Raw genomic sequence first — 23237 nt, 5'->3', positions numbered from 1 at the left:
GATGAAGAACGACATTTCTCAACCAAGCTGTTGCAAGGAATTTAGGGATTTCACCATCTACGCTCCGTAATATCATCAAAAGGTTCAGAGGATCTGGAGGAATCACTGCACGTAAGCCATGATATTACGCACCTTGGATCTCTCAGGCGGTACAGCATCAAAAAGCCACATCGGTGTGTAAAGGATATCGCCACATGGGCTCAGGGACACTTCCGAAAGCCACTGACAGTAACTGCAGTTGGTCGTTACATCTGTAAGTGCAAGTTAAAACTCTACTATGCAAATCGAAAGCTATTTATCAACAACACCCGGAAACACCGCCGGCTCTGCTGGGCCCGAACTCATCTAAGATGGACTGATGCAAAGTGGGGAAGTGTTCTGTGGTCTGACGAGTCCACATTTCAAATTGTTTTTGGAAACTGTGGACCATGTACTATTTCATGTACTTTATGTCTACTTTACATTTACTTTGCATTATTTCACATTTACTTTACATTTACTTTACAAATACAGTCCATGTACATAAAATGTACTTCACACACATTGTACATGCAATGGTACATATACTTTACATATACTTTTTGTTTACTTGGAAGATACTTTACATGTACATTACACATAATTTACATGTACTTTAATTTATGTTTACTTTACACGTACATTATAAGTACTTTACATTTACTTAACATCTACTTTGTGTGCTTTACATGTACTTTACATGTACTTTAAATGTACTTTAAATGTGCTTTGTTTCTAATTTATGTCTACTTTATTTTTACTTTACGTCCATCTTATACCTACTTAACACACATTTTACATGTATTTGACATATAATTTACATATACTTTACATGCACATTACATGTACTTTACCTTTAGTGTAAGTGTACTTATGTGTACTTTACACTTATTTTACGTGTTCTTGTGTCAATAAGTCATGAACAAATAATAATCATCATAAATAAATATGTGAAAGGTTGGTGATAAATATGAGAAATATTGTTGATGGAAATGAGAAATATTGTTAGATAAATAAGTGAAATATTGTTGATAAATATGGGAAATATTGGTGATAAATATGAGTAATATTGTTGATAAATATGAGAAATATTGTTGATAAATATGAGTAATATTGTTGATAAATATGAGAAATGTTGTTGATAAATATGAGTAATGTTGTGGATAAATATGAGAAATATTGTTGAGGAATAAGTGAAATATTGTTGATAAATATGAGAAATATTGTTTATAAATATGAGTAATATTGTTGATGAATATGTGAAATATTGTTGATGAATATGATAAATATTGTTGATGAATTTGAGAAATATTGTTGATACGTATGTGAAATATTGTTGATAAATATGATAAATGTTGTTGATAAATATGTGAATTATTGTTGATAATTATGTGAAATATTGTTGATAAACAAGCAAAATAATGTTGATAAATAAGTGATATATTGTTGATAAATATGTGAAATATTGTTGATTAATATGTGAAATGTTGATGAATGTGAGAAATATTGTTGATAAATATGTGAAATATTGTTGATAGATATGTAAAATATTGTTGATATAAATGTGAACTATTGTTGATAAACAAGTGAAATAATGTTGATAAATAAGTGATATTGTGTTGATAAATATGTGAAATATTGTTGATTAATATGTGAAATATTGTTGATCAATATGAGAAATATTGTTGATAAATATGTAAAATTGTGTTGGTAAATATGAGAAATATTGTTAATAAATTAGAAATATTGTTGATAATTATATGAGAAATATTGTTGTTAAATATGATAAATATCGTTGATAAGTAAGTGAAATATTGTAGATAAATATTGTTGATAAATATGATAAATATTGTTGATAAATATATGAAATATTGTTGATAAATATGATAAATATTGTTGATAAATAAGTGAAATATTGTTGATAAATATGAGAAATATTGTTGATGGATAAGTTAAATATTGTTGATAAATATGAGAAATATTGTTTATAAATATGAGTAATATTGTTGATGAATATGTGAAATATTGTTGATAAATATGATAAATATTGTTGATGAATTTGAGAAATATTGTTGATACATATGTGAAATATTGTTGATAAATATGATAAATATCGTTGATAAGTAAGTGAAATATTGTAGATAAATATTGTTGATAAATATTGTTGATAAGTAAGTGAAATATTGTAGATAAATATTGTTGATAAATATGATAAATATTGTTGATAAATATATGAAATATTGTTGATAAATATGATAAATATTGTTGATAAATAAGTGAAATATTGTTGATAAATATGAGAAATATTGTTGATGGATAAGTTAAATATTGTTGATAAATATGAGAAATATTGTTTATAAATATGAGTAATATTGTTGATGAATATGTGAAATATTGTTGATAAATATGATAAATATTGTTGATGAATTTGAGAAATATTGTTGATACATATGTGAAATATTGTTGATAAATATGATAAATATCGTTGATAAGTAAGTGAAATATTGTAGATAAATATTGTTGATAAATATTGTTGATAAGTAAGTGAAATATTGTAGATAAATATTGTTGATAAATATGATAAATATTGTTGATAAATATATGAAATATTGTTGATAAATATGATAAATATTGTTGATAAATAAGTGAAATATTGTTGATAAATGTGAGAAATATTGTTGATGGATAAGTTAAATATTGTTGATAAATATGAGAAATATTGTTTATAAATATGAGTAATATTGTTGATGAATATGTGAAATATTGTTGATAAATATGATAAATATTGTTGATGAATTTGAGAAATATTGTTGATACATATGTGAAATATTGTTGATAAATATGATAAATATTGTTGATAAGTAAGTGAAATATTGTAGATAAATATTGTTGATAAGTAAGTGAAATATTGTAGATAAATATTGTTGATAAATATGATAAATATTGTTGATAAATATATGAAATATTGTTGATAAATATGATAAATATTGTTGATAAATAAGTGAAATATTGTTGATAAATATGATAAATATTGTTGATGGATAAGTGAAATATTGTTGATAAATATGAGAAATATTGTTTATAAGTATGAGTAATATTGTTGATGAATATGTGAAATATTGTTGATAAATATGATAAATATTGTTGATGAATTTGAGAAATATTGTTGATACATATGTGAAATATTGTTGATAAATATGATGAATGTTGTTGATAAATATGTGAATTATAGTTGATAATTATGTGAAATATTGTTGATAAAGAAGCAAAATAATGTTGATAAATAAGTGATATAGTGTTGATGTATATGTGAAATATTGTTGATTAATATGTGAAATGTTGATGAATATGAGAAATATTGTTGATAAATATGTGAAATATTGTTGATAGATATGTAAAATATTGTTGATATAAATGTGAAATATTGTTGATAAACAAGTGAAATAATGTTGATAAATAAGTGATATTGTGTTGATAAATATGTGAAATATTGTTGATAAATATGTGAAATATTGTTGATAAATATGAGAAATATTGTTGATAAATATGTAACATTTTGTTGGTAAATATGAGAAATATTGTTAATAAATTAGAAATATTGTTGATAATTATATGACAAATATTGTTGATACATATGAGAAATATTGTTGATAAATATGATAAATATCGTTGATAAGTAAGTGAAATATTGTAGATAAATATTGTTGATAAATATTGTTGATAAGTAAGTGAAATATTGTAGATAAATATTGTTGATAAATATGATAAATATTGTTGATAAATATGTTAAATATTGTTGATAAATATGATAAATATCGTTGATAAGTAAGTGAAATATTGTAGATAAATATTGTTGATAAATATTGTTGATAAGTAAGTGAAATATTGTAGATAAATATTGTTGATAAATATGATAAATATTGTTGATAAATATATTAAATATTGTTGATAAATATGATAAATATTGTTGATAAATAAGTGAAATATTGTTGATAAATATGAGAAATATTGTTGATGGATAAGTTAAATATTTTTGAGAAATTTGAGAAATATTGTTTATAAATATGAGTAATATTGTTGATGAATATGTGAAATATTGTTGATAAATATGATAAATATTGTTGATGAATTTGAGAAATATTGTTGATACATATGTGAAATATTGTTGATAAATATGATAAATGTTGTTGATAAATATGTGAATTATTGTTGATAGATATGTAAAATATTGTTGATAAAAATGTGAAATATTGTTGATAAACAATTGAAATAATGTTGATAAATAAGTGATATTGTGTTGATAAATATGTGAAATATTGTTGGTAAATATGTGAAATATTGTTGATAAATATGAGAAATACTGTTGATAAATATGTAAAATTTTGTTGGTAAATATGAGGAATATTGTTAATAAATTAGAAATATTGTTGATAATTATATGAGAAATATTGTTGACACATATGAGAAATATTGTTGACAAATATGATAAATATCGTTGATATGTAAGTGAAATATTGTAGATAAATATTGTTGATAAATATTTTTGATAAGTAAGTGAAATATTGTAGATAAATATTGTTGATAAATATGATAAATATTGTTGATAAATATATTAAATATTGTTGATAAATATGAGAACTATTGTTGATGGATAAGTTAAATATTGTTGATAAATATGAGAAATATTGTTGATAGATAGGTGAAATATTGTAGTTAAAAATGTGAAATGTTGTTGATAAATAATTTAAATATTGTTGATAAATATGTGAAATATTGTTGATGGATATGATAAATGTTGTTGATAAATATGTGAGATGTTGATAAATGAGAAATATTGTTGATAAATATGTGAAATATTGTTGATAAATATAAGAAATATTGTTGATAAATATGAGAAATATTGTTGATAAATAAGTGAAATATTGTTGATAAGTAAGTGAAATATTGTTGATAAATATGTGAAATATTGTTGATAAATATGAGAAATATATTGTTGATAAATATGTAAAATTCTGTTGGTAAATATGAGAAATGTTGTTGATAAATATGATAAATATTGTTAATAAATGAGAAATATTGTTGATAAATATGTGATATATTGTTGATAAATATGAAAAATACTGTTGATAAATAAGTGAAATATTGCAGATAAATATTGTTGATGAATAAGTGAAATATTGCAGATAATTATTGTTGATAAATATGAGAAATATTGTTGATAAATATGAGAAATATTGTTGAAAAATATGATAAATGTTGTTGATAAATAAGTGAAATATTGCAGATAAATATTGTTGATAAACATATGAAATGTTGTTGATAAATGTGTGAAATATTGTTGATAAATATGAGAAACATTTTTGATAAATATGTGAAATATTGTTGATAAATATGTGAAATGTTGTTGATAAATATAAGAAATATTGTTGATAAATATGAGAAATATTGTTGATAAATAAGTGAAATATTGTTGATAAATATGTGAAATATTGTGGATAAATATGAGAAATATATTGTTGATAAATATGTAAAATTCTGTTGGTAAATATGAGAAATGTTGTTGATAAATATGATAAATATTGTTAATAAATGAGAAATATTGTTGATAAATATGTGATATATTGTTGATAAATAGGAGAAATACTGTTGGGGCGGTATAGCTCGGTTGGTAGAGCGGCCGTGCCAGCAACTTGAGGGTTGCAGGTTCGATCCCCGCTTCCGCCATCCTAGTCACTGCCGTTGTGTCCTTGGGCAAGACACTTTACCCACCTGCTCCCAGTGCCACCCACACTGGTTTAAATGTAACTTAGATATTGGGTTTCACAATGTAAAGCGCTTTGAGTCACTTGAGAAAAAGCGCTATATAAATATAATTCACTTCACATAAATAAGTGAAATATTGCAGATAAATATTGTTGATGAATAAGTGAAATATTGCAGATAAATATTGTTGATAAATATGAGAAATATTGTTGATAAATAAGTGAAATATTGTTGATAAATATGTGAAATATTGTTGATAAATATGAGAAATATATTGTTGATAAATATGTAAAATTCTGTTGGTAAATATGAGAAATGTTGTTGATAAATATGATAAATATTGTTAATAAATGAGATATATTGTTGATAAATATGTGATATATTGTTGATAAATATGAAAAATACTGTTGATAAATAAGTGAAATATTGCGGATAAATATTGTTGATGAATAAGTGAAATATTGCAGATAAATATTGTTGATAAATATGAGAAATATTGTTGATAAATATGAGAAATATTGTTGAAAAATATGATAAATATTGTTGATAAATAAGTGAAATATTGCAGATAAATATTGTTGATAAACATATGAAATGTTGATAAATGTGTGAAATATTGTTGATAAATATGAGAAACATTTTTGATAAATATGTGAAATATTGCTGATAAATATGTGAAATGTTGTTGATAAATATAAGAAATATTGTTGATAAATATGAGAAATATTGTTGATAAATAAGTGAAATATTGTTGATAAATATGTGAAATATTGTTGATAAATATGAGAAATATATTGTTGATAAATATGTAAAATTCTGTTGGTAAATATGAGAAATGTTGTTGATAAATATGATAAATATTGTTAATAAATGAGAAATATTGTTGATAAATATGTGATATATTGTTGATAAATAGGAGAAATACTGTTGATGAATAAGTGAAATATTGCAGATAAATATTGTTGATGAATAAGTGAAATATTGCAGATAAATATTGTTGATAAATATGAGAAATATTGTTGATAAATATGAGAAATATTGTTGAAAAATATGATAAATATTGTTGATAAATAAGTGAAATATTGCAGATAAATATTGTTGATAAACATATGAAATGTTGTTGATAAATGTGTGAAATATTGTTGATAAAAATATGAAATATTGTTGATAAATATGAGAAACATTTTTGATAAATATGTGAAATATTGTTGATAAATATGTGAAATATTGTTGATAAATATGAGAAACATTTTTGATAAACATATGAAATATTGTTGATAAATATGAGAAATATTGTTGATAAAAATGAGAAATATTGTTGATAAATAAGTGAAATGTTGTTGATAAATATGAGAAACATTTTTGATAAACATATGAAATATTGTTGATAAATATGAGAAATATTGTTGATAAATATGAGAAATATTGTTGATAAATAAGTGAAATGTTGTTGATAAATATGAGAAATATTGTTGATAAATATGAGAAATATTGTTGATAAATAAGTGAAATGTTGTTGATAAATATGAGAAATATTGTTGATAAATAAGTGAAATGTTGTTGATAAATATGAGAAATATTGTTGATAAATATGAGAAATATTGTTGATAAATAAGTGAAATGTTGTTGATAAATATGACAAAATATTGTTGATAAATAAGTGAAATGTTGTTGATAAATATGACAAATATTGTTGATAAATAAGTGAAATATTGTTGTGTGTTGCAGGATGAGGCAGTACAAAGGCTGGAGTAGGTTCCTGCTGTTGCTGCTTTTACTTGAGTGGGTTTCCGCACAGAAGTTACCAACGAGAGATGAAGAACTTTTTCAGATGCAAATCAGAGACAAATTTTTGTTCCACGATTCTTCCGTCGTTCCTGACGGCGCCGAGATCAGCGGCTTCCTTTTCAGGGACACGCCCAAAAGGTGTGTCACCTGTCCATGTCCACAATACATGTAAACACACAGCTAAATATGCACATGAATATAAATATATATACATGTAAATAAATATTTCAATAATACACATGCAAACAATAATGTACATAGATATACTGTACATATATACTGTACATGTCAAAATAGATATAAGTGCAAACGTATATTTGTGTAAATGTGTATATACTGTATATATATATATATATATCTCCATGTACCATGATAATGGATTAAAATACAGTAGCGTAGTAGGCCCAAGTATTCATTAAGTACCACCATAATGACAACATTAAATACAGTAGTGTAGTAGACCTAAGTATTCATTAAGTACCACCATAATGACAACATTAAATACAGTAGTGTAGTAGACCTAAGTATTCATTAAGTACCACCATAATGACAACATTAAATACAGTAGTGTAGTAGACCTAAGTATTCATTAAGTACCACCATAATGACAACATTAAATACAGTAGTGTAGTAGACCTAAGTATTCATTAAGTACCACCATCATGACAACATTAAATACAGTAGTGTAGTAGACCTAAGTATTCATTAAGTACCACCATAATGACAACATTAAATACAGTAGTGTAGTAGACCTAAGTATTCATTAAGTACCACCATAATGACAACATTAAATACAGTAGTGTAGTAGACCTAAGTATTCATTAAGTACCACCATAACATTAAATACAGTAGTGTAGTAGACCTAAGTATTCATTAAGTACCACCATAACATTAGATACAGTAGTGTAGTAGACCTAAGTATTCATTAAGTACCACCATAATGACAACATTAAATACAGTAGTGTAGTAGACCTAAGTATTCATTAAGTACCACCATAATGACAACATTAAATACAGTAGCGTAGTAGACCTAAGTATTCATTAAGTACCACCATAATGACAACATTAAATACAGTAGTGTAGTAGACCTAAGTATTCATTAAGTACCACCATAATGACAACATTAAATACAGTAGTGTAGTAGACCTAAGTATTCATTAAGTACCACCATCATGACAACATTAAATACAGTAGCGTAGTAGACCTAAGTATTCATTAAGTACCACCATAATGACAACATTAAAATACAGACCATTCATTAAAACTATTTCTTATTCAATAAATAACAAAGTTGTGAAAAGTCCACTTGGATGAAATATGGATTTAAATAAAAGAATGAAGTCATCTTATTATTGATCAGTTATTGCCTCAGTGGATGACATCATCGATCAATCAATGGTTGGATGTGTGTGCAGGTACTACTTTGTGGTGGAAGAAGACAACACACCACTGTCAGTGACGGTGACGCCGTGTGACGCTCCTCTGGAGTGGAAACTGACCCTGCAGGAACTTCCTGAGGACGCCAGCGGAGGAACTTCAGGTTCTTCTTCGCTTCTTCTTTGGCTTTTCTGTCTCTGCATCCTCCCCACACCACTCTTGGACCCCACACCACTCTGAGTCCACACCACTCTCAGACTTTAGGAGTCTGAGAGTGGTGTGGGGTCAGGGTGGTGTGGAGTCTGAGAGTGGTGTTGAGTCTGAGAGTGGTGTGGAGTCTGAGAGTGGTGTTGAGTCTGAGAGTGGTGGGGAGTCTGAGAGTGGTGGGGAGTCTGAGAGTGGTGTGGGGTCAGGGTGGTGGGGAGTCTGAGAGTGGTGGGGAGTCTGAGAGTGGTGGGGAGTCTGAGAGTGGTGTTGAGTCTGAGAGTGGTGTGGAGTCTGAGAGTGGTGGGGAGTCTGAGAGTGGTGTTGAGTCTGAGAGTGGTGGGGAGTCTGAGAGTGGTGTGTAGTCAGGGTGGTGTGGAGTCTGAGAGTGGTGGGGAGTCTGAGAGTGGTGGGGAGTCTGAGAGTGGTGTGTAGTCAGGGTGGTGTGGAGTCTGAGAGTGGTGGGGAGTCTGAGAGTGGTGGGGAGTCTGAGAGTGGTGTGTAGTCAGGGTGGTGTGGAGTCTGAGAGTGGTGGGGAGTCTGAGAGTGGTGTGGAGACTGAGAGTGGTGTGTAGTCAGGGTGGTGTGGAGTCTGAGAGTGGTGGGGAGTCTGAGAGTGGTGTGGAGACTGAGAGTGGTGTGTAGTCAGGGTGGTGTGGAGTCTGAGAGTGGTGTGGAGTCTGAGAGTGGTGTGGAGACTGAGAGTGGTGTGTAGTCAGGGTGGTGTGGAGTCTGAGAGTGGTGTGGAGACTGAGAGTGGTGTGTAGTCAGGGTGGTGTGGAGTCTGAGAGTGGTGTGTAGTCAGGGTGGTGTGGAGTCTGAGAGTGGTGTGGGGTCAGGGTGGTGTGGAGTCTGAGAGTGGTGTGGGGTCAGGGTGGTGTGGAGTCTGAGAGTGGTGTGGGGTCAGGGTGGTGTGGAGTCTGAGAGTGGTGTGGGGTCAGGGTGGTGTGGAGTCTGAGAGTGGTGTGTAGTCAGGGTGGTGTGGAGTCTGAGAGTGGTGTCCTACGGTGTTGATGTGGAAATGGTTGCTTTGGCATTTAGTTGGTGTGGCACCGAACGGAGATGTTGACATGTAAAGACATACAGTATTCCCGCTTGAAGCCAAACCAGAGTTATTAATTATTCCTCCATTTGTTACCAGATTCGCACCTTCTTTCTCTCGTATTACCACTCAAACCACACCGTTAGCTGTTAGCATCACAGCTAACGTTACAGCGTGTGACGTTGCTCACGTGACAGTAGGTGACGTATGTGAGAAGGTGCGCTTGTTTTATGTCTCTGTGAGAAGGAGAGACAGGAAAGAGTGAGAAACGCATGCAGTTTAATGCCCCGCAGCTAAAAGCAACTGCGTGAGAACGTATACTCCAATATCACCATATAGTCATTTTCTGTATCGCACAGAGACAAACCCGCGATATATCCAGTATATTCCATATATGGCCCAGCCCTATATATATATATATATATATATATATATATATATATATATATATATATATATATATATATATATATATATATATATATATATATATATAAGGCTGCAGCTAACGATTATTTTTGTATCGATTAATCTATAGATTATTTTTTCGATTAATCGGTTAATCTATAGATTATTTTTTTTCCGATTAATCTATAGATTATTTTTCCTTTTACCGATTATTTTTTTATTCAAAATGAAGATGAAAAAATAAACGTAGGCCCGTTTTTTCAAAAGGCATAGCTTTTATTTAAAAAAAAAAAGAAGTATGGCCACTCAGTCAACATTGACAACATGACAAAATATTCTGTAATAATGTAAACATTTAAAACTTTTAACATTTAACAAAATTAAAAGTAGCTTATTTGCTTTTTAATGTGCAAATATAAAAGTCAACATCCAGAGCAAATCTTAATATTCTGCAATAGTATAAGCATTTCAAAAGTAAAAGTATTGCTTATTTTGCTTTAAAATGTGCAAAAATAAAGATAAACATCCAATACAAAAAAGTGTAAAACGAAATATTCTGTAACAACAGTGTAAACATTTCAACAAAAGTGAAAGTATTGCTTATTTGCTAAAATGTGCAAAAATAAAGATAAACATCCAATACAAAAAAGTGCCAATCTAAATATTCTGGAGCACTGTAAACATTAAGTATTGCTTTTAAAATGTGCAAAATAAACATCCAGTCCAACACAGTACACAATAACCAATTCTACTCATTCCAGTGAGTGACTAACAGTTGTAATTGTAGTAGAATTTCTGACCTTTTGACCTATATTTCTTGTCTTTTAAGAATGTCCGCTCATTTTCAATACTCTTGTATTTTTGTGCCATTGAATGGACCAGTTGTGGGACAAAAGTGAATATTAAGTCGTGCCAACCTGTCTATAGAATGTGTTGACTGTCTCAAGGATTCGAGTTGTTATGGAACAGATAGGAAAAGCAAAACAAGACATTGACGCATTTGATAAGGAACAATGACGCACAACAGACATATAAATGAATGGCAGAAGACCGGAACTCGGGAGTGATTTTGGCTTGTGTGTGTCTTGTTGGCTCCGGAGTAACTTGTGGTTTGTCTGCACGACCAACTCAATTCAACCTGCACTTCTGATAATGGGTAAATAAATTTGTTGTACTAAACTACTTTTGTTGCCTGCTTAAGCTTCGGACAATCCACTACATAATGAAGAAAGGTTAGCATGTCTACATGCTCTGCTTCTTTTCTTGTTTACAATATTCCCAGCAGCTGAAAATAGGCGCTCAGAAGGGGTCGATGTGGCTGGAACTGAGAGCTAATTAGCCTTCACCTCAAGCCAGGACTGCGAGTGAGCTGAGCTGCAGTTTATATTTCTAGAAGGTCAACGGTCTCATAGTGATGTTACTAGTAGTTGACTGGGAGGTGTTTATTATCATTTGGGGAGAGTCCACTGCCTGATGCTCACCTGCTAAACACCTATCTGCTCCACGCTGAAGCGCTGACTACATGCGCTCTGAATACACACTGCTGATTGGCTGATAATGCTGCGTGTGTACCAATCAGATGGTTGTGTGGGTGGGACAATGCTGCGTGTGTACCAATCAGATGGTTGTGTGGGTGGGACAATGCTGCGTGTGTACCAATCAGATGGTTGTGTGGGCGGGACAATGCTGCGTGTGTACCAATCAGATGGTTGTGTGGGCGGGACAATGCTGCGTGCTGAGACAGAAGCAGACGGAGCAAAGCAGCTTGTTAAGACTTTAGTTTTAGCTTAGAAACTCGTTCGGTACACCCCCGTACCGAACCGAAAGCCCCGTACCGAACCGAAAGCCCCGTACCGAAACGGTTCAATACAAAACACGTACCGTTACACCCCTAGCAGATACAAATGACACATTCATGTTTTTGTGTAATGATGACAACGTATGCTCGCGCGGACGATTGACTAGTTGATGGTTTTCTTTTCAAATGTTGGTTCATAGCCGTTGTGCTGCTATGATAGGCCATTTACGCTCGACACAGTGTGCATACAACAACATTATTAGGCCGTGTATTGAAATACTTCCACACTTTTGACCACTTTTGGCGGGCTTTTCCCCCCTCGCTTGCACCGCTCGCATCGTCTGCTTTGATCGTCTGCTTTGCGCTTCGCCATGACGGTAGTGTGACGTCATTATGCGACGCGTCGACGCACAAAAACGGCGTCGACGTATTTACGTAACCGATGACGTCGATGACGTCGACTATGTCGACGCGTCGTTTCAGCCTTATATATATATATATATATATATATATATATATATACTGTATATATATATCTCAGTGCTTGCATAGTGATTTAGAATTCATGTTTCCACTGTGACATCAAAGATTTCCTTCCCAAAGCGCAACAGCAAACTTTGTGTGAGGAGTTTGTTGTCTTTGCTGCGCTAGGAAGAGTTTTCATGTTGCTCAGAGTGCCGAGAAGTCTGCAGCGCCACATCGTAATGATATAATAGGAATACCAGTATGATATTATTGGAAGATTAATGTTTGGCTTGCATGCTAACGGCGCCTGAGGTCTTTGTCATGAAAACATTTGATGTTTCTTCTTGGTGACGCTGTTGTAGTTACAACTTTGTAGTTGTGTACACAACACCCGAAAGCAGTGAAGTTGTCACGTTGTGTAAATGGTAAATAAAAAGAGAATACAACAAATCCTTTTCAACTTATATTCAATTGAATAGACTGCAAAGACAATATATTTCATTTTCATACTGAGAAACTTTGTGATTGTTTGCAAATAATCATGAACTTAGAATTTAATGGCAGCAACACATTGCAAAAAATGGAATTTTGACCACTGTGTTACATGGCCTTTCCTTTGAACAACACTCAGTAAAGGTTTGGGAACTGAGGAGACACATTTCTGAAGTGGAATTCTTTCCCATTCTTGCTTGATGTACAGCTTAAGTTGTTCAACAGTCTCCCTTCTCATATTTTAGCCTTCACACATTTTCAATGTCTGGACTACAGGCAGGCCAGTCTGGTACCCGCACTCTTTTACTATGAAGTCACGTTGTTGTAACACGTGGCTTGGCATTGTCTTGCTGAAATAAGCAGGGGCGTCCATGGTAACGTTGCTTGGATGGCAACATATGTTGCACCAAAAGCTGTATGTACCTTTCAGCATTAATGGTGCCTTCACAGATGTGTAAGTTACCCATGTTTTGGCCACTAATACACCCCCATACCATCACACATGCTGCCTTTTACACTTTGACCCTAGAACAATCCGGATGGTTCTTTTCCTCTTTGGTCCGAAGGACACGACATCCACAGTTTCCAAAAACTATTTAAATATGTGGACTCGTTAGACCACAGAACACTTTTTCCACTTTGCATCAGTCCATCTTAGCCGGCGGCGTTTCCGGGTGTTGTTGATAAATGGCTTTGGCTTTGCATAGGAGAGTTTTAACTTGCACTTACAGATGTAGCGACCGACTGTAGTTACGGACAGTGGTTTTCCGAAGTGTTCCCGAGCCCATGTGGTGATATCCTTTACACACCCATGTGGCTTTTTGACGCAGTGAGGGATCCGAGGTGCGTAATATCATGGCTCACGTGCGGCGATTTCTCCACATCCTCCGAACCTTTTTGATGATATCACGGAGCGTAGATGGTGAAATCCCCTAAATTCCTTGCAACAGCTTGGTTGAGAAATGTCGTTCTTCGACAATTTGCTCGGGCATTTGTTGACAAAGTGGCGACCCTCGCCCCGTCCTTGTTTGTGAATGACTGAGCATTTCATGCAAGCTGCTTTTATACCCAATCATGGCACCCACCTGTTCCCAAATTAGCCCGTTCACCCGTGGGATGTTCCAAATAAGCATTCCTCAACTTTCTCCGTCTTTTTTGCCACATGTGCCAGCTTTTTTGAAACGTGTCACAAACAAACTATGTCACAACACCAACTACATCACAACACAAACTATGTCACAACACAACAATGTCACAACACAAACTGTCATAACACAAACTATGTCACAACACCAAATATGTCACAACACAAACTGTCACAACACCAAATATGTCACAACACAAACTACGTTACAACACAAACTGTTACAACACAAACTATGTCACAACACAAACTATGTCACAACACCAACTATGTCACAACACAAACTACGTTACAACACAAACTGTTACAACACAAACTGTCACAACACAAACTACTTCACAACACTAACTATGTCACAACACAAACTATATCACAACACAAACTATGTCATAACACAAACTATGTCACAACACCAACTAAGTCAAAACACCAACTACATCACAACACAAACTACGTCACAACACAAACTAAGTCACAACACCAACTATGTCACAACACCAACAACTGTGTCACAACACAAACTGTCACAACACAAACTTTGTCACAACACCAACTAAGTCACAACACAAACTGTCACAACACTAACTATGTCACAACACAAACTACGTCACAACACAAACTATGTCACAACACCAACTACGTCACAACACCAACTACGTCACAACACAAACTATGTCACAACATAAACTATGTCACAACACCAACTACATCACAACACAAACTACGTCACAACACAACTATGTCACAACACAAAATATGTCACAACACAAACTAAGTCACAACACCAACTAAGTCACAACACCAACTATGTCACAACACGAACTAAGTCACAACTCCAACTATGTCACAACACCAACTAAGTCACAACGCCAACTACGTCACAACAAAAACTACGTTACAACACAAACTGTTACAACACAAACTGTCACAACACAAACTACTTCACAACACTAACTATGTCACAACACAAACTATATCACAACACAAACTATGTCATAACACAAACTATGTCACAACACAAACTAAGTCAAAACACCAACTACATCACAACACAAACTACGTCACAACACAAACTAAGTCACAACACCAACTATGTCACAACACAAACAACTGTGTCACAACACAAACTGTCACAACACAAACTTTGTCACAACACCAACTAAGTCACAACACAAACTGTCACAACACTAACTATGTCACAACACAAACTACGTCACAACACAAACTATGTCACAACACCAACTACGTCACAACACCAACTACGTCACAACACAAACTATGTCACAACATAAACTATGTCACAACACCAACTACATCACAACACAAACTACGTCACAACACAACTATGTCACAACACAAAATATGTCACAACACAAACTAAGTCACAACACCAACTAAGTCACAACACCAACTATGTCACAACACCAACTAAGTCACAACACCAACTATGTCACAACACGAACTAAGTCACAACTCCAACTATGTCACAACACCAACTAAGTCACAACGCCAACTACGTCACAACAAAAACTACGTCACAACACAACTATGTCACAACACGAAATATGTCACAACACAAAAATGTCACAACACCAACTAAGTCACAACACCAACTACGTCACAACAAAAACTACGTCACAACACAACTATGTCACAACACGAAATATGTCACAACACAAAAAATGTCACAACACCCACCTGTTCCCAATTAGCCTGTTCACCTGTGGGATGTTCCAAATAAGCATTCCTCAACTTTCTCCGTCTTTTTTGCCACTTGTGCCAGCTTTTTTGAAACGTGTCGCAGGCATCAAAGTTCAAAATGAGCTAATATTTGCAAAAAATAACAATGTTTCTTTGCAAATCATTGTATTCTGTTTTTATTTAGCATTTAACGTGACAACTTTACTGGTTTTGGGGTTTGTATGTATGTATGAATGTATATATGTATGTAGGTATGTATGTATGTATGTATGAATGTATATATGTATGTAGGTATGTATGTATGTATGAATGTATATATGTATGTAGGTATGTATGTTATGTATGAATGTATATATGTATGTAGGTATGTATGTATGTATGAATGTATATATGTATGTAGGTATGTATGTTATGTATGAATGTATATATGTATGTAGGTATGTATGTTATGTATGAATGTATATATGTATGTAGGTATGTATGTTATGTATGAATGTATATATGTATGTAAGTATGTATGTTATGTATGAATGTATATATGTATGTAGGTATGTATGTTATGTATAGTAGTTGGGATTTATGATAATAAAAGTTTGAATCTTCATCTTGCTGCAAAGAGGTAAGAAGGGAATAACCGGAGATGTTTGTTTCGCCCCCCAGGTGAGCCGGAGGTGTTGGACCAGCAGAAGCAGCAGGTGACGGTAGACGAGGGGGCGGAGCTCTTCACCTACAAAGGTAACGACGTGGAGTCCTACGTGGCGGCCAGCTCGCCCGCCGGCCTCTACCAGCTGGAGCTGCTGTGCACGGAGAAGGACAGCAACTTCAAGGCGTACGCCAGCACCACGCCCGAGTCGGACCAGCCGTACCCGGAGCTGCCGTACGACCCCCGCGTGGACGTGACCTCGCTGGGCCGCACCACCGTCACCTTGGCCTGGAAGCCCACGCCCACCGGCTTCCTCATGGGTCAGCCCGTCCAGTACTGCCTGGTCATCAACAAGGAGCACAACTTCAAGAGCATGTGCGCCGCCGAGGCCAAGATGAGCGCCGACGACGCCTTCATGTCGGCGCCCAAGCCCGGCAGGGACTTCAGCCCCTTCGACTTCGCCCACTTCGGCTTCTACCCGCCCGACGCCTCGGCCAAGGCGCGCGGCCCGGCCACCAACAAGATCCCGCGCTCGTACGGCGCCAAGCCCAAAGACATCCAGAAGGTGTGCATCGGCAACAAGAACATCTTCACCGTCTCCCAGCTGAAGCCCGACACGCAGTTCTACTTTGACGTCTTCGCCCTCAACGCCGCCACCAACGCCAGCACCGCCTACGTGGGCACCTTCGCCCGCACCAAGGAGGAGGCCCGCCAGAAGACGGTGGAGCTGAAAGACGGCAAAGTCGCCGACGTCTTCATCGAGAGGAAAGGCAGCAAGTTCCTGCGCTTCGCCCCGGTGTCCTCGCACCAGAAGGTGGCGCTCTTCCTGCACGCCTGCCTGGACGCGGTGCAGGTGCAGGTGCGGCGCGACGGCAAGCTGCTGCTCTCCCAGAACGTGGAGGGCGTGCGGCACTTCCAGCTGCGAGGCAAGCCCAAAGCCAAGTACCTGATCCGGCTGCGGGGGAGTCGCAAGGGCGCCTCCACCATGAAGGTCCAGGTCAGCACCCGGCCCGACAACAAGCAGCCCTTCCCCGCCCTCCCCGACGACACCCGCATCAAGGCCTTCGACAAGCTCCGCACCTGCACCTCCGTCACCGTGGCCTGGCTGGGCACGGGCGAGCGCAACAAGTACTGCGTCTACCGCAAGGAGGTGGCCCACGACTACGGCGAGGAGCGGCGCCGGCGGGAGCAGAACCGCTGCGCCGGCCCCGGCGCCCGCGACAAGGCGGAGAAGGTCCTCTGCAAGTTCTTCCACAGCGACAACCCGCAGAAGGCCGTCACCACGGAAACCGTCGGCGGGCTGCAGCCCGGGAAGGCCTACCTGCTGGACGTGTACGCGGTGGCGCACGGCGGCCACGCCGTCAAATACCAGAGCAAGCTGGTGAAAACCAGGAAGTACTGCTGAACACACACCTCTTTATTTAACTCTTCCACTGGGACTCAGTCGAGAGATCCTGTATATTTATGAGTTATGATTATGTTTACACTTCCTGGCCTGTAAAGATCTATAACCTGTTGTTTAAATTATTTTATACTTTGTAGCCACTCACAAATGTTATTGTGACATTCCATCCTGTAACTCTACTATTGTTACTGTGTGTGTGTGTGTGCGTGTGTGTGTGTGTGTGTGTGTGTGTGTGTGTGTCACATGTAAAGTCGTCCTGCCAGTATTCATGTACATAAACAGAAGTATAGAAAAAGTCGTCAGTCGTCATATTTCCTACACTGATCACCATCACAACACAAACTATGTCACAACACAAACTATGTCACAACACAAACTATGTCACAACACAAACTACATCACAACACAAACTATGTCACAACACAAAACTATGTCACAACACCAACTATGTCACAACACAAACTATGTCACAACATAAACTATGTCACAACACCAACTACATCACAACACAAACTACGTCACAACACAACTATGTCACAACACAACTATGTCACAACACAAAACTATGTCACAACACCAACTATGTCACAACACAAACTATGTCACAACATAAACTATGTCACAACACCAACTACATCACAACACAAACTACGTCACAACACAACTACGTCACAACACAAACTATGTCACAACATAAACTATGTCACAACACCAACTACATCACAACACAAACTACGTCACAACACAACTATGTCACAACACAAATATGTCACAACACAAACAATGTCACAACACAACTGTCACAACACAAGCTATGTCACAACACAAACTACGTCACAACACAAACTGTCACAACACCAAATATGTCACAACACAAACAATGTCACAACACAAACTACGTCACAACACAAACTGTCACAACACCAAATATGTCACAACACAAACTATGTCACAACACAAACTACGTTACAACACAAACTGTTACAACACAAACTATGTCACAACACAAACTACGTCACAACACAACTATGTCACAACACCAACTACATCACAACACAAACTATGTCACAACACAACTATGTCACAACACAAAATATGTCACAACACAATCTACGTCACAACACAAACTGTCAGAACACAAACTATGTCACAACACCAAATATGTCACAACACAAACAATGTCACAACACAAACTATCACAACACAAACTGTCACAACACCAAATATGTCACAACACAAACTATGTCACAACACAAACTACGTTACAACACAAACTGTTACAACACAAACTATGTCACAACACAAACTACTTCACAACACTAACTATGTCACAACACAAACTATATCACAACACAAACTTTCACAACACCAACTAAGTCACAACACCAACTACATCACAACACAAACTACGTCACAACACAAATTAAGTCACAACACAAACTATGTCACAACACAAACTACGTTACAACACAAACTGTTACAACACAAACTATGTCACAACACAAACTACGTCACAACACAACTATGTCACAACACCAACTACATCACAACACAAACTATGTCACAACACAACTATGTCACAACACAAAATATGTCACAACACAATCTACGTCACAACACAAACTGTCAGAACACAAACTATGTCACAACACCAAATATGTCACAACACAAACAATGTCACAACACAAACTATCACAACACAAACTGTCACAACACCAAATATGTCACAACACAAACTATGTCACAACACAAACTACGTTACAACACAAACTGTTACAACACAAACTATGTCACAACACAAACTACTTCACAACACTAACTATGTCACAACACAAACTATATCACAACACAAACTTTCACAACACCAACTAAGTCACAACACCAACTACATCACAACACAAACTACGTCACAACACAAATTAAGTCACAACACAAACTATGTCACAACACCAACTATGTCACAACACAAACTACGTTACAACACAAACTGTTACAACACAAACTGTCACAACACAAACTACTTCACAACACTAACTATGTCACAACACAAACTATATCACAACACAAACTGTCATAACACAAACTATGTCACAACACCAACTAAGTCAAAACACCAACTACATCACAACACAAACTACGTCACAACACAAACTAAGTCACAACACCAACTATGTCACAACACAACAACTGTGTCACAACACAAACTGTCACAACACAAACTATGTCACAACACCAACTAAGTCACAACACAAACTGTCACAACACTAACTACGTCACAACACGAACTATGTCACAACACAAACTATGTCACAACACCAACTACGTCACAACACAAACTATGTCACAACACAAACTATATCACAACACAAACTTTCACAACACCAACTAAGTCACAACACCAACTACATCACAACACAAACTACGTCACAACACAAATTAAGTCACAACACCAACTATGTCACAACACCAACTATGTCACAACACAAACTACGTTACAACACAAACTCACAACACAAACTACTTCACAACACTAACTATGTCACAACACAAACTATATCACAACACAAACTGTCATAACACAAACTATGTCACAACACCAACTAAGTCAAAACACCAACTACATCACAACACAAACTACGTCACAACACAAACTAAGTCACAACACCAACTATGTCAAAACACAACAACTGTGTCACAACACAAACTGTCACAACACAAACTATGTCACAACACCAACTAAGTCACAACACAAACTGTCACAACACTAACTACGTCACAACACGAACTATGTCACAACACAAACTATGTCACAACACCAACTACGTCACAACACAAACTATGTCACAACACAAACTATGTCACAACACCAAATACGTCACAACACCAACTACGTCACAACACAAACTACGTCACAACACAACTATGTCACAACACAAACTACTTCACAACACTAACTATGTCACAACACAAACTATATCACAACACAAACTTTCACAACACCAACTAAGTCACAACACCAACTACATCACAACACAAACTACGTCACAACACAAATTAAGTCACAACACCAACTATGTCACAACACCAACTATGTCACAACACAAACTATGTTACAACACAAACTGTTACAACACAAACTGTCACAACACAAACTACTTCACAACACTAACTATGTCACAACACAAACTATATCACAACACAAACTGTCATAACACAAACTATGTCACAACACCAACTAAGTCAAAACACCAACTACATCACAACACAAACTACGTCACAACACAAACTAAGTCACAACACCAACTATGTCACAACACAACAACTGTGTCACAACACAAACTGTCACAACACAAACTATGTCACAACACCAACTAAGTCACAACACAAACTGTCACAACACTAACTACGTCACAACACGAACTATGTCACAACACAAACTATGTCACAACATCAACTACGTCACAACACAAACTATGTCACAACACAAACTATATCACAACACAAACTTTCACAACACCAACTAAGTCACAACACCAACTACATCACAACACAAACTACGTCACAACACAAATTAAGTCACAACACCAACTATGTCACAACACCAACTATGTCACAACACAAACTACGTTACAACACAAACTGTTACAACACAAACTGTCACAACACAAACTACTTCACAACACTAACTATGTCACAACACAAACTATATCACAACACAAACTGTCAAAACACAAACTATGTCACAACACCAACTAAGTCAAAACACCAACTACATCACAACACAAACTACGTCACAACACAAACTAAGTCACAACACCAACTATGTCAAAACACAACAACTGTGTCACAACACAAACTGTCACAACACAAACTATGTCACAACACCAACTAAGTCACAACACAAACTGTCACAACACTAACTACGTCACAACACGAACTATGTCACAACACAAACTATGTCACAACACCAACTACGTCACAACACAAACTATGTCACAACACAAACTATGTCACAACACCAAATACGTCACAACACCAACTACGTCACAACACAAACTACGTCACAACACAACTATGTCACAACACAAAATATGTCACCTTTGAGACACTTGTGATTTAGGGCTATATAAATAAACATTGATTGATTGATTGACAACACAAACAATGTCACAACACAAACTAAGTCACAACACCAACTATGTCACAACACGAACTAAGTCACAACTCCAATTATGTCACAACACCAACTAAGTCACAACGCCAACTACGTCACAACAAAAACTACGTCACAACACAACTATGTCACAACACAAACTACGTCACAACACAAATTAAGTCACAACACCAACTATGTCACAACACCAACTACGTCACAACACAAACTAAGTCACAACTCCAACTATGTCAAGACACCAACTAAGTCACAACGCCAACTACGTCACAACACAAACTAAGTCACAACACCAACTATGTCACAACACATACTAAGTCACAACACAAACTAAGTCACAACACCAACTATGTCACAACACAAACTATGTCACAACACCAACTATGTCACAACACAAACTACGTCACAACACAAACTATGTCACAACACAAACTATGTCACCACACAAACTATGTCACAACACAAACTATGTCACAACACCAACTACGTCACAACACCAAATATGTCACAACACAAACTATGTCACAACACAAACTACGTCACAACACAAACTATGTCACAACATAACTATGTCACAACACAATCTATGTCACAACACCAACTATGTCACAACACAAACTACGTCACAACACAAACTATGTCACAACACAAACTACGTCACAACACAAACTATGTCACAACATAACTATGTCACAACACAATCTATGTCACAACACCAACTATGTCACAACACAAACTACGTCACAACACAAACTATGTCACAACATAACTATGTCACAACACAACCTATGTCAGAACACAAACTATGTCACAACACA

General features: G+C 35.3%; 1 protein-coding gene across 1 annotated transcript in view; it reads left to right on the top strand.

The window, feature by feature from the left end:
* The window catches only part of LOC133644040 (protein NDNF-like), a 33343-nt gene extending 14844 nt beyond the window's left edge, over positions 1-18499 (top strand). Inside the window, exons 2-4 of the mRNA XM_062038355.1 lie at positions 7510-7707; positions 8985-9109; positions 16861-18499. Of these exons, the coding sequence (XP_061894339.1) occupies positions 7511-7707; positions 8985-9109; positions 16861-18248 (1710 nt within the window). The 5' untranslated portion in view covers position 7510 and the 3' untranslated portion in view covers positions 18249-18499. The remainder of the gene's footprint in view (positions 1-7509; positions 7708-8984; positions 9110-16860) is intronic.
* Positions 18500-23237: the final 4738 nt, after the last annotated feature.

Source organism: Entelurus aequoreus, linkage group LG27 (genome assembly GCF_033978785.1).
Source record: "Entelurus aequoreus isolate RoL-2023_Sb linkage group LG27, RoL_Eaeq_v1.1, whole genome shotgun sequence".
Lineage (NCBI taxonomy): Eukaryota > Metazoa > Chordata > Actinopteri > Syngnathiformes > Syngnathidae > Entelurus > Entelurus aequoreus.
Note: the sequence above shows the minus strand (reverse complement) of the source record. Positions and strands in the feature narration are given on the sequence as shown.